The 14,386-nt window shown below is 44.5% G+C and overlaps 1 protein-coding gene across 1 annotated transcript in view; it reads left to right on the forward strand.

The window, feature by feature from the left end:
• LOC126252738 (uncharacterized) overlaps nucleotides 1-11,753 on the forward strand; it is a 175,975-nt gene extending 164,222 nt beyond the window's left edge. The window contains exon 11 of the mRNA XM_049953641.1: nucleotides 11,614-11,753. Coding sequence (XP_049809598.1) covers nucleotides 11,614-11,753 — 140 coding nt within the window. The remainder of the gene's footprint in view (nucleotides 1-11,613) is intronic.
• The last annotated feature ends 2,633 nt before the right edge of the window (nucleotides 11,754-14,386 follow it).

A 14,386-nucleotide genomic window follows, 5' to 3' on the forward strand; every position in this document is an offset into this window, starting at 1 on the left:
ATTTTAAATGAAAATGTAAATAAGGCAAATACAGAGAAAAAAATGCTCGTATTTTAATCACGCACAAATTGATTATTTAAATTGCGTTTCATCGTTAAACTGTGACCAGAAGCCAGAAAACGAGTTTAACAAGCAGACGTACTTACGCAATACCATAAAGTTTAGCGTCAAACACGAAAACGAGAAAGGAACCGAATAAAAAGTTAGGGCAAGTTTTGTACTGAGAAGAATCCTACACAACGGCGAATCAACCGGCCCGTGTAAAACACAGCCGAGTAAAATAATTACAAGCGGGCTCAAGTTTACGAGCAGTATTAGTGTGTACAGACGCTCGCTCGGAATGAAAAACGATGGAATCAGACAGAATATTAATAAGAAATATGAAATAACTCCACAAGTTTAAAAGTTCGTTTTATGTAGACATTGCCGCAACCGGTTTGGAGTGAGAGCCCTCATCAGCAGACGGGTTCCCGCTCTGTCCCGCACGCCCTGTGTGTCTGCGGCTGCTTCGAGCTGTCACTGGCTTAACGCGCTGATAGGCTACTGTGCGTCCAGTCGCTCGAATCGGTTTGAAATACACTCCTGGAAATGGAAAAAAGAAGACATTGGCACCGGTGTGTCAGACCCACCATACTTGCTCCGGACACTGCGAGAGGGCTGTACAAGCAATGATCACACGCACGGCACAGCCGACACACCAGGAACCGCGGTGTTGGCCGTCGAATGGCGCTAGCTGCGCAGCATTTGTGCACCGCCGCCGTCAGTGTCAGCCAGTTTGCCGTGGCATACGGAGCTCCATCGCAGTCTTTAACACTGGTAGCATGCCGCGACAGCGTGGACGTGAACCGTATGTGCAGTTGACGGACTTTGAGCGAGGGCGTATAGTGGGCATGCGGGAGGCCGGGTGGACGTACCGCCGAATTGCTCAACACGTGGGGCGTGAGGTCTCCACAGTACATCGATGTTGTCGCCAGTGGTCGGCGGAAGGTGCACGTGCCCGTCGACCTGGGACCGGACCGCAGCGGCGCACGGATGCACGCCAAGACCGTAGGATCCTACGCAGTGCCGTAGGGGACCGCACCGCCACTTCCCAGCAAATTAGGGACACTGTTGCTCCTGGGGTATCGGCGAGGACCATTCGCAACCGTCTCCGTGAAGCTGGGCTACGGTCCCGCACACCGTTAGGCCGTCTTCCGCTCACGCCCCAACATCGTGCAGCCCCCCTCCAGTGGTGTCGCGACAGGCGTGAATGGAGAGACGAATGGAGACGTGTCGTCTTCAGCGATGAGAGTCGCTTCTGCCTTGGTGCCAATGATGGTCGTATGCGTGTTTGGCGCCGTGCAGGTGAGCGCCACAATCAGGACTGCATACGACCGAGGGACACAGGGCCAACACCCGGCATCATGGTGTGGGGAGCGATCTCCTACACTGGCCGTACACCACTGGTGATCGTCGAGGAGACACTGAATAGTGCACGGTACATCCAAACCGTCATCGAACCCATCGTTCTACCATTCCTAGACCGGCAAGGGAACTTGCTGTTCCAACAGGGCAATGCACGTCCGCATGTATCCCGTGCCACCCAACGTGCTCTAGAAGGTGTAAGTCAACTACCCTGGCCAGCAAGATCTCCGGACCTGTCCCCCATTGAGCATGTTTGGGACTGGATGAAGCGTCGTCTCACGCGGTCTGCACGTCCGGCACCAACGCTGGTCCAACTGAGGCGCCAGGTGGAAATGGCATGGCAAGCCGTTCCACAGGACTACATCCAGCATCTCTACGATCGTCTCCATGGGAGAATAGCAGCCTGCATTGCTGCGGAAGGTGGATATACACTGTACTAGTGCCGACATTGTGCATGCTCTGTTGCCTGTGTCTATGTGCCTGTGGTTCTGTCAGTGTGATCATGTGATGTATCTGACCCCAGGAATGTGTCAATAAAGTTTCCCCTTCCTGGGACAATGAATTCACGGTGTTCTTATTTCAATTTCCAGGAGTGTATGTCGCCGGGACGCTATTCCGTATGTGCGAAATTACAGCCAGAGAACTATAATTTAGCCGTGGAATAACAAAATGAGCGCAATTTTCTTAAGAGTGTACAGGTGCCGGACAAAAACATGGAAACGATGTGAGAAATGCATTCTTGAATATAAACGTAGTTGCTAGCCTAGCCTGCAGGTTGCGTATTTATGTGACTACGAACGGCACCTTTGCAATGTCCTCAATAGTTTGTAAGTATGAGTCGTGGTCAGAACAGAATGTTCTGTGTAGTTGTAAGCGCCTTATGTCGCAGCTATTGAATTCGAAGTTCGAAAAATTGCTGACGCTGCTATTATGGGTGCTTCCGTAACAAAGGGAGCCGAAGTGTTTGGTGTTGCAAGAGGGACCAACTGTGTAAGCGCATATTGTGAAAGCGGAGAAACACCGTCCGCTACATTACAACCCGGACGAAAGTGAAAGACGGTCATTGAAGAGGATTGTGACGAAAAGTGAACGGACGTCAACTGCAAAAGTCATTGCAGAACTGAATGCCGCACTCGCGAACACCGTCAGCAGCAAAAGAACAAGAAGGAAGCTCCAGAAGCTGGAAATTGCAGAACTAGCTGGGATTCCAAAACCACTCGTCACTGATAGTGCTGAACCCATAAAACCTGGATTATGGAGCAACGGAAGAAATTCATTTGTTCAAATTGTAGCGCGCCCGGGGAAAATGTGGTATTTATGTCCTGGGAGCAGTATACATAGGGTCTATACAAGGGCGATGTTCTTGAGTGTGCAATATTATGGAAATGGAAGGGGATGTAGATGGAATCGGTGATATGATACTGTGGTGTCACCGCCAGACACCACACTTGCTAGGTGGTAGCTTAAATCGGCCGCGGTCCATTAGTACATGTCGGACCCGCGTGTCGCCACTGTCAGGATCGCAGACCGAGCGCCACCACAAGGCAGGTCTCGAGAGACGTACTAGCACTCGCCCCAGTTGTACGACTACATTGCTAGCGACTACACTGATCGAAGCCTTTCTCTCATTTGCCGAGAGACAGTTAGAATAGCCTTCAGCTAAGTTAATGGCTACGACCTAGCAAGGCGCCATTTGTACCATTGCATGTATCTCAAGATAGTCTCACTTGTCTCATCAAGATTGCTGTATACCAAAGGACGATATAAAAGTTAAGTGTTCTAGTAGCTACGTTCTTTTCTTTATCACATTCATTACGAATCCTGTTCCAGACTTCGCGCCAGTCGGCGTGTGTGTACGTGTGCCCTTTCGGCTACTTCACTGTGGACTGGCTGCCTTGTCAGTCCACTACAGATACTGCGTGAAGAGTTTGACAGAGCACTGAAAGACCTAAGTCGAAACAAGGCCCCGGGAGTAGACAACATTCCATTAGAACTACTGATAGCCTTGGGAGAGCCAGCCTTGACAAAACTGTACCATCTGGTGAGCAAGATGTATGAGACAGGAGAAATACCCTCAGACTTCAAGAAGAATATAATAATTCCAATCCCAAACAAAGCAGATGTTGACAGATGTGAAAATTACCGAACTATCAATTTAATAAGCCGCGGCTGCAAAATACTAACACTAATTCTCTACAGACGAATGGAAAAACTGGTAGATGCGGACCTCGGGGAAGATCAGTTTGGATTCCGTAGAAATGTTGGAACACGTGAGGCAATATTGACCTTACGACTTATCTTAGAAGCTAGATTAAGGAAAGGCAAACTTACGTTTCTAGCCTTTGTAGACTTAGAGAAAGCTTTTGACAATGTTGAGTGGAATACTCTCTTTCAAATTCTGAAAGTGGCAGGGGTAAAATACAGGGAGCGAAATGCTATTTACAATTTGTACAGAAACCAGATGGCAGTTATAAGAGTCGAGGGACATGAAAGGGAAGCAGTGGTTGCGAAGGGAGTGAGGCAGGGTTGTAGCCTCTCCCCGATGCTATTCAACCTGTATATTGAGCAAGCAGTAAAGGAAACAAAAGAAAATTTGGGAGTAGGTATTAAAATCCATGGAGAAGAAATAAAAAACTTTGAGGTTCGCCGATGACATTGTAATTCTGTCAGAGACAGCAAAGGACCTGGAAGAGCAACTGAATGGAATGGACAGTGTCTTCTGGAGATGTTTTTCGACCGACCCAAATTCCCAATTTCTGCACGCCTCTGACGTGATCCCTTTCACGTTCCTCTTTTGCTTGCCGCCTCACAATGTTACGGCAAAGGGAAGAACGATATTATACATCCATATTGAAAGAGTCGTGTTGTCTCTCGACGCGTATCTGTACAATTACTACCATGGCGTGGGGGTCGAAATTCGAGAATTTGACTCAGTGGATCTTTGTGGTAAAGTCCTATGGGACCAAACTGCTGAGGTCATCGGTCCCTAGGCTTACACACTAATTAATCTAACTTAAACTTACGCTAAGGACAACACACACACACACACGCACATCCATGTCCGAGCGAGGATTAGAACCTCTGACGGGGGAAGGCGTGCGAACCGTGACAAACCGCCCCAGACCGTGCGGCTACCATGTGCGGCTCAGTGGACCTGACCTGTGATAAAAATGCCATGTATCTTAAAGTGATACACTCCAAGAAAAACTGTATCTGAAATTCAGCCTCAGAACTGACCCATAGCAAATACTGCATTGTAGCTGCGAATATTCTCGAAATAATTCTTTGATTTCTCTTCAGTTAATCGATTATTTGAGGTCCTTGATACATTGAGTTGAAAAATAAATTTCGTGTTAACGGTGGCAAATTATCTTTTCCCTTATGGCGACACAATGTGAATGTCATTGTATCGCGTAACCTCAGGTACGAATGATTTGCAGTACAAATCCTGCACAGTAAATTCATCAAACCGCAATTGTTGTTGTTGTTGTGGTCTTCAGTCCTGAGACTGGTTTGATGCAGCTCTCCATGCTACTCTATCCTGTGCAAGCTTCTTCATCTCCCAGTACCTACTGCAACCTACATCCTTCTGAATCTGCTTAGTGTATTGATCTCTTGGTCTCCCTCTACGATTTTTGCCCTCCACGCTGCCCTCCAATGCTAAATTTGTGATCCCTTGATGCCTCAAAACATGTACTACCAACCGATCCCTTCTTCTAGTCAAGTTGTGCCACAAACTTCTCTTCTCCCCAATCCTATTCAATACCTCCTCATTAGTTATGTGATCTACCCACCTTATCTTCAGCATTCTTCTGTAGCACCACATTTCGAAAGCTTCTATTCTCTTCTTGTCCAAACTGGTTATCGTCCATGTTTCACTTCCATACATGGCTACACTCCATACAAATACTTTCAGAAACGACTTCCTGACACTTAAATCTATACTCGATGTTAACAAATTAACGCTCACATTATTCCCTTTACATTGTCTACGCAATAACTGTGTCTTTCTAGCTCTTCGTCTTTTTAGCCCAGATCCTTACTGTTCTTCTTCGGGGCATAGCCTAAAACGAATATAGTTTCTGAACAATAAGGTAAGTTGTGGCTATTCAAAATGAAGAAGCTGAAAATCAGGAACACTTCAAATTTTGTGGTGACGACGCAAACGAACACAAAGTTAGTTCCATTTACTACGAGACAAAAGTTAAGTCCAAAAACGACGCTAATAAATAACGTTTGTTGCCCCCCAACTGTTCCGTTACTACGTTTCGGGTTTTCGGCTGCTGACAGCGTCACGATCTAGCATTTGTGGCATTGTAGCTGCCCAGAATGCGTGTGTTACTGCAAATATTTAAATGGGCGCTGTTAATATTTAAATATGGACGTCCATAGAATGTGATTTCACGGAACGTTGTTACTTTCGTGTGTCGTTTCTACGATAGCACCTGATCGGTAGGCTTGGTAGAAGTTGGTAGCAATGTGAGAGACAGAGGAAAACTTTTCTCGTGTGTATATGTCTCTTTTCTTTCACCTCTCTTAATGGCCACGTATACACATGATTTTTTTTGTGCACATCTATGGCAAAGTTCCTTTCGAATTATATAAGCTTCATTGGCCTCGTTGACTAATTATTTTTACAAACCTTAATTTTCGATGTTCATGTATTCAAATTATGTTCGTTCAATAGAACAACTGCATTACCGTTATGAATGTCCTCATTCCTATTACTTCCTTCACGAAGTCTGTGTCTGTCTAGTTTTGCGTCTTTCACTCTGAACTGTTAGCATCATCCTTCTAGGCAGACCCTGAAACAAATATAATTTCCATATACTAAGGGATGTCAGAAGTCATAGTTATTCAAAATAAAGAAATTAAAAATTAGGAACTTACTTCAAATTTTCAGATAACGGCGGCAAATGATCACAAAGTTACTCTTATAGAAAAGTAAGCGAAATAACGGCGCCAATACACAACTTTATTTACAGGCGTCGTGAGTACGATATTTTGATTTTAACTGCTGACATCATCATCGACATAGCAGTTGTCGCATAGAGGCTGCCCGTATGCATTTGTTACTTTCGTGTGTCATCTCTACAATAGCAGCTGATCGACACGCTGGTCAGAAGTATGTAGCATTTCAATTTTCGATGTTCATGTGTTGGAGATATCATCAGAGTTATGAAGTTGAAAGCATCTACTTCCTTTTACCTCTCTTAACGGCTATGTACACATATGTTTTTTTCTTTGTGCACATCAACGACATAGTACCTTTTGAATTAGATAAGTTTCATTGGCCTGCTTGTATAATTAATATTAAAAATCAGTACTTCAATTTTCGTATTCACATATTAATATTATGATATGCATATTGTCTGTTCTTTTGGACACGTCCGATGCATATGATCATTGTCCCCTTGCAGGAATACATGAGACTACGGGCAAAGGAATACAGGAGACTACGGGCAAAGGGGAATGTGAACAGGATCACCTCAGAGATGAGCAGCAGTTCGGAATTTGGGTCGGTCGGGAAGCATGTCGAGATGACCGGGGTAGTCAAAGCTATCATTCGCAAGAAGCGGAGCATCCAAGTACGGTTCAACCTTATATTCATAGCCAAACGGAAAGCTGTGTAACATTGCCGCTTTGGTCGTTGAGATAATTCGACAGCTATACTCTAAAATCAGTGTTGGACCAGGACTCGAACTCAGATACTTTGCTTTTTGGGGACGTGTCCAGATGGCCGAGTCTGTCAAGTCGACTGTTCACAACAAGAAGAGAATCCGGGTTTGAGTCCTGGACAGGCACAAGTTTTCAGTTGCAGCTTGTAATGTGAGAACGTGCCGTCTAGTGAATGCCAGGCATAGCCAAGGCGCAATGGTCGAGAAAGTGGGCGCTTATGCCATCTGTGGGCCAGAATCGAAGGCAAAGCAGAAGTGCTTCCGCCTGGTGGCAGCTAAATTAAAGAACGCTGTGGAGGAGACAGTGTCTGGCTTGTGCTGCACTCTGACAGCGAAGTAACACAAGAATTATACTAAATAATATTGTTACGTTTAGTAAAAATATAAATGTAATACGAGGTGCATTCAAGTTCTAAGACCTCCAATTTTTTTTCTCCGGACTGGAAAGAGATAGAAACATGCGCATTGTTTTAAAATGAGGCCGCGTTCATTGTCAATACGTCCCAGAGATGGCAGCACCGTACGGCAGATAGAATTTTACCGCCAGCGGCGAGAATGAGAACTGTTTTAAATACTTAAAATGGCGACGTTTTCCTTACTTGCACATTCGTTTTCTGAATTTGCGTGGTGTGAAACCAATTGAAATTCATCGACAGTTGAAGGAGACATGTGGTGATGGAGTAATGGATGTGTCGAAAGTGCGTTTGTGGGTGCGACAGTTTAATGAAGGCAGAACATCGTGTGACAACAAACCGAAACAACCTCGGGCTCGCACAAGCCGGTCTGACGACACGATCGAGAAAGTGGAGAGAATTGTTTTGGGGGATCGCCGAATGACTGTGGAACAGATCGCCTCCAGAGTTGGCATTTCTGTGGGTTCTGTGCACACAATCCTGCATGACGACCTGAAAATGCGAAAAGTGTCATCTAGGTTGGGTGCCAGGAATGCTGACGGACGAACACATGGCTGCCCGTGTGGCACGTTGCTGAGCAATGTTGACGCGCAACAACAGCATGAATGGGACTTTCTTTTCGTCGGTCGTGACAATGGATGAGACGTGGATGCCATATTTCAATCCAGAAACAAAGCGCCAGTCAGCTCAATGGAAGCACACAGATTCACCGCCACCAAAAAAATTTCGGGTAACCGCCAGTGCTGAAAAAATGGTGGTGTCCATGTTCTGGGACAGCGAGGGCGTAATCCTTACCCATTGCGTTCCAAAGGGCACTACGGTAACAGGTGCATCCTACGAAAATGTTTTGATGGACAAATTCCTTCCCGCACTGCAACTAAAACGTCTGGGAAGGGCTGCGCGTGTGCTGTTTCACAGAGACAACGCACCCGCACATCGAGCTAACGCTACGCAACAGTTTCTTCGTGATAACAACTTTGAAGTGATTCCTCATGCTCCCCACTCACCTGACCTGGCTCCTAGTGACTTTTGGCTTTTTCCAACAATGAAAGACACTCTCCGTGGCCGCACATTCACCAGCCGTGCTGCTATTGCCTCAGCGATTTTCCAGTGGTCAAAACAGACTCCTAAAGAAGCCTTCGCCGCTACCATGGAATCATGGCGTCAGCGTGGTGAAAAATGTGTACGTCTGCAGGGCGCTTACGTCGAGAAGTAACGCCAGTTTCATCGATTTCGGGTGAGTAGTTAATTAGAAAAAAAGTCGGAGGCCTTAGAACTTGAATGCACCTCGTATTACTTTAATATAATTGAATGTTGTAATGCTATGGTATGTTTAATTGTAAATAGAGAACTTGACGTAATGTAAAATAATGTTTAGGTGTGGGGGGAATCCCCGAGAATGAGAACAGTGTACAGGTCGGCGCGTAATATTGGCGGTAGAAGTAAGTTGGCGTAGCTCTGAGGCAGAACAAGTGTTAAGTGGCGTAAAAGTGACTGCCGGGGTGTGCTACGGTAACGTTGGCAACAGACCATTTAGAAGTGAGCTGAAAACAGATATGGACTTCGTTTATCGTATGGCTACAAGCTAAATGGACACTAAAGCTGGTAAGACGCAGTACTTCGACGGAGGTGGGCTGTGAGCGGCAGACTAGTACGGTTTCCCGCTCTGGGGTACATGGCACTGCATGGTGCAATGCTGTGTTAATTGCGACGAGTTGCTTGTGCCAACCGGCGAGGTGTGAAGGGACCAGTAGCCGCGTCCAACGGCGTGTTGTGGTCTCAATAACTGATGAGGTCAGTTGGTGAGCTCACTTCGGTAGCAACGAACTAGCAGTTATCTTACAGGATTTAACATTTTTAAATGTTCGGATAATAAGTTGCCGTCTCTTTATCTAAGAATAGATGATAAATGCAGCTAGCCGCTATCTCTGTGTAATGTCTTGTCTGTATAGACGTGTATCTGTTGCCTTTAAGATCCCTTCACCTTCACACATAAATCTGTACAGTAAAGTAAGGCCTTCCCAGTTCTTGGCTGATCCGTGATAAGACAGGCGAAAAGTTAGACTAATGGAGGATTATTAGTATTATCTCTATTTTCATTCGCTCTGTCTCTTTCTCTCCTTTATCTATGTACAGTTTTTAATATAATTTTTCATTACGTGAAATCAGCCAAATAGGATCTTTGGTGGTATCCTTCGTCTTGGTAATCAGCGGCTGGCTTGCTGTAAGAGATCTTTACATTTATTATTACTGTTAAACACTGCAGTCGGTCGGGAGAATCAATCGTGTGGACAATTTGTTTCTTTTACGAAAGATTGCGAATTCCAGATGTGTACGAAGCCTTGTTGGACGATTTAACACAGACTCAGTGATTGCAGGCTCTCTTCGACACAGCTGAAACTTCCCCACTAATTACAGGGCCAACGTGATCATCAAATGATTAAGACAAAACTCATTCGTTCATTCACTCCAGAACAAAAAAGTCACAAACCTTATTTATGGAGGAAATTGTGTATTAAATCCATCTCCATTACATGTCCAGATCTCCGGTGATTCCACGCCTTAATTATTTTCCTTTTACAGTCTCTTTTTCTTCAAACAAACCGCTAGCGGCACAAATGTTAATTGGCTCGCTTTAGCGAGAAGAAAAGCAGAATATGTATCTCTCAGAAACACGTCAATCCTCAACAGATACTCCAGAAGCTGTCCTAGTTACCACTCTTAACAACCATGGAGAATGCATATATGCATCACTGTTATTTCAAAGAATAAACGCACTAGAAAATACTTTGGCGTCGTCGAGCTGTCGCCGCATATATTACGAGAAAATCAGATCAGATAACTTTTCCAAAGTGAATGAATGTGGATGGTTTGATTGAAAATGATTAATTGGTGCGTGGTAGAGGGTATTTTCTGTGGGGACATTACAAGGAGTGTTATTATGAACAGTGGTTGTTATACCGACGCCATTACCAGTTCATTTATATTTTGTGAATCAGTCTGTGTAATAGTCAAACCAAGATCTGTGCAGTGTGTAACGTTCGGAAGCAATAATAATTTTGTGGTTTAAATTGCATTCCCCGAGTGTTATCAATTATTTAAAGGAAATAGCTCATTATTACCCCATATCCAGTGATTTCTATGTGATGCAACATCAGTGAAAAGTCATGGTGTATGAGTATCGGGGTAGATACATTATAAGAGAAAATAGTTTTAATTAACGCCGAAATTGGCAGCAGATGGCGCTTCATGCAACGCATGGAAGATTCCAGGTACTGTGCCACCTTAATTACTATCCATCTGGATGTGGTGGCTTTTCAGTACACTTCCATAGTCAAAAATTACTCGGCTCCGTCCGAGCAACGTGATTCTCAATTAGTGTTTTCAGTAACTATACTGACAAGCAGAGCTACATTGTTCTTTAATTAAGCGTTCAAGGAAATTGCTGCGGCCACAGTAGACATTGTGCCTTCAGCACAATGCAAGCTCAATAACTTTAAATTCAGTAATTACAATTTGTGTAGTTTACATTAACCTAGAACAAGTTCAAGTATTTATCATGTGTGTTTGTTTATTGTGAAACGATTTGAGACTGTGGTATTGTTTGAAATGAATAACGTCCTCCTGCTAGGCAATATCAAACATACAGAATTAAGTGCTCCCTGTTGAGTCACTTCAAAGAGATTATCAGTGCTACTAATAATCAAATATAGACGTAAAAATAAGTTTGTAACACGCCATTATTATTATTTATTCCAAAACTTCCGTGTAGTAATTGGATCACCATAGGGTGTCTATTCAAACCTATTACACGCGAGAGCCGCTTTACGGAAGTCGGATGCTGCATGGTCTAATAGTAATACAGTAAATTCGGGTAGTGGCATCGCAAGCTATTGAATTATTTTAATGCCCAAATGATCGATGTCATACAAATTTCCCTTTAATTATTGAATATGTCTTATAGCGCTGCTCACTTACGAGTCTTTAACTAATTTATACTTATTAGACACTCGTCTGACACTGCATGTCCCTTCTGTTGTGTGCGCGCAGCATTAGCTTAACCACTGTGGAACGCCTGCGAGCCGGCTGAACTGACGAGGCGTGTGGCTGTTTTCCAGGCTTCTGGCTGATGCACTGCCACTTCGTGTACCACCAGCTGAGCGGCATGGAGCTGGTGCTGCAGGTGGGCGAGCTGGAGGAGATGGCTCCACCCCCGCGGGGATTCCCCACCTGCGGGGACTACCTGCCGCCCCTGTGACGGCGACAGCGGCAGCGACAGCGACAGCGACAGCGACGGGCCGCCGCTGTCCCGCCGCGGCTCACCTCGCACTGATAACTCACCCACGCACGCCAGTGATCTGCAAATAGGGCTGTCGTGGCTGATACCACCTTCAAGCAAAGAAAACAAAACGCATAAAGTGTCTCAACGGAAAGGCTTTAGTTGTTATTTATTCTTATCAATATTAAATCTTTTCTTTACATTAATATTGTGGCTTTTTATTGGATGACAGACCACGTCTACGAGGTGTGTGGAAAAAGTAATGGGATTGATTTTGTTACCGAACAAAGTTGTTTTTTCGAACAATATTGTCTCGTAAATAAAACCGCCTTTTCTTGCTGCAACTAACCGGACGTTATGGCCGAGCGGTTCTAGGCGCTTCAGTCCGGAACCGCGCTGCTGCTACAGTCGCAGGTTCGAATCCTGCCTCGGGCATCGATCTGTGTGAGGTCCTTAGGTTAGTTAGGTTTAAGTAGTTCTAAGTCTAGGGGACTGATGACCTCAGATGTTAAGTCCCATAGTGCTCAGAGCCATTTGAGTCTTGCTGCAACTTAACTTATTTTTCCCAGACGCGTTTCGCCTTTTTCTTACTTTTGATGCATCTTCAGTGGGATCTAACACGATACAGTTTTATTATTTTTAGATAGTTGATCAGTTCACGTCCCGTTTTTTATGTAAATAAGTAATTACTTACACTTTGTTGGCACCTGCGTTTCCTCTTATCTGGTCTGGAGTTCGGACCACCACTTAATTTGCAAAACATAAGCAGAATTTTATGTTCTGTACTTTTTCTTTCACACTTTTTCACCACGTTTCTTTTTCTTCTTTATGGTGCACTATTATTACTTTGCTACTAGTTATAGCTATTTGTTCGAAAACTGCACTTTTAAAGACGTAAATATTGTGAATTCATTTTTTGTTTCCTCCTGTTTGGCTTGTTTACCTATATGTTGCCAATCTAGGGAAGTGTATGTTGAAAACTGATGTCTATTCATGATGCTTCTCTCTCTCTCTGTATGTGTGTGTGTGTGTGTGTGTGTGTGTGTGTGGTTTGAGTTGCAGAGAGTTGAATATGAATGTAATAGCTGTCAGAGAGTGGCTGAAAGCTTTGGTGGTCAGCTGATGTGAGTTTTGGTTTACATGTTCTGTGGAGGGATTCATGGAAAAGTGAGTGAAAAGGTGTTGGGTGGTATTATTATTACTATTATTATGATAATAATTCTCTTTTGGAGTGTCATTCTATTACTTTATCTATTAGTGTACACAATGAATTGTTTGGCATGTGTACTTGATCACTTAGCATGGTTTTCTTTTCTGCTTTGGTTTTCTGTATGTGGTATCGTTCAATGTAGAAACGCGTCTGGGAAAAATAAATTAAGTTGCAGCAACGAAACACGGTATTATTTACAAAACAAATATTTCTGAACCTGCTGCAGAGGATGGCCACACAAACAAACTTGTTAACAATATTGTCCCGTTCAAAGCAGCATCCTTCGGCAGCTATACAACGGCAGAGCGGTTGTTCCCGATTTTGGTAGCAGCGGTGAAAGACTTCAACTGGTAAGGCCTTTAACAAATCGGTCACATCCTTTTGAATGTTCTCCAGAGTCCCAAAATGACCTTCTTTTAAAACATTTTTCAATTTCAGGAAAAGAAAAAACTTACAAGGACTCAGGTCAGGTGAACACCATTTCAGATAAAAAATTCCGTGATGGAAGTGGGCGTGTTACACGGGGAGCTGTCATAATGTAGCGTCCACTTGTCTGTAGTGTCCGGCCTCACTCGATTCATCCCTTTCCTGAGTCTCTTGTAAGGACATCTTTGTAAAACACTTGATTAACAGTTTGTCCTGGGGGAACAAAATTTTTATACACGTTCCCCTACCGTCAAACATTTTCAACGTCTTCTCGGCCTTAAAAAATGGTTCAAATGGCTCTGAGCACTATGGGACTCAACTGCTGAGGTCATAAGTCCCCTAGAACTTAGAACTACTTAAACCTAACTAACCTAAGGACAACACACACATCCATGCCCGAGGCAGGATTCGAACCTGCGAACGTAGCGGTCGCGCGGTTCCAGACTGTAGCGCCAGAACCGCTCGGCCACCAGCGGCCGGCTCTCGGCCTTCCAAAAATGATTTGTGCTAGCGAAAAACTTGTGCTGTTCATAAGTTTTGGAGGTCACACTCGCGGATTCTCCAAGTTTAACATAAAACCTGATGGCATGACGTTGCTCTAAGTTCCGCTGTTCACTTTTGTAACACACAACAAAAACATAACTTCACTGATGGCGCTCTCAAAAATCACATGGTGGCTGTACCGAGCTGAAACTCGGACTGAGCATGTGGAAAGGATGAAGACACAAGGTGTACACACACAGAACAACGCAGCGTTGCCAGATTGCTCGCAGTGGCATCTGTTCAAATGGTTCAAATGGCTCTGAGAACTATGGGACTTAACTTCTGAGGTCATCAGTCCCCTAGAACTTAGAACTACTTAAACCTAACTCACCTAAGAACATCACACACATCCATGCCCGTGGCAGGATTCGAACCTCCGACCGTAGCGGTCGCGCGGTTCCAGACTGTAGCGCCTTGAACCGCTCGGTCACTC

Source organism: Schistocerca nitens, chromosome 4, assembly GCF_023898315.1.
Source record: "Schistocerca nitens isolate TAMUIC-IGC-003100 chromosome 4, iqSchNite1.1, whole genome shotgun sequence".
In the NCBI taxonomy this organism is placed as follows: Eukaryota; Metazoa; Arthropoda; class Insecta; order Orthoptera; family Acrididae; genus Schistocerca; species Schistocerca nitens.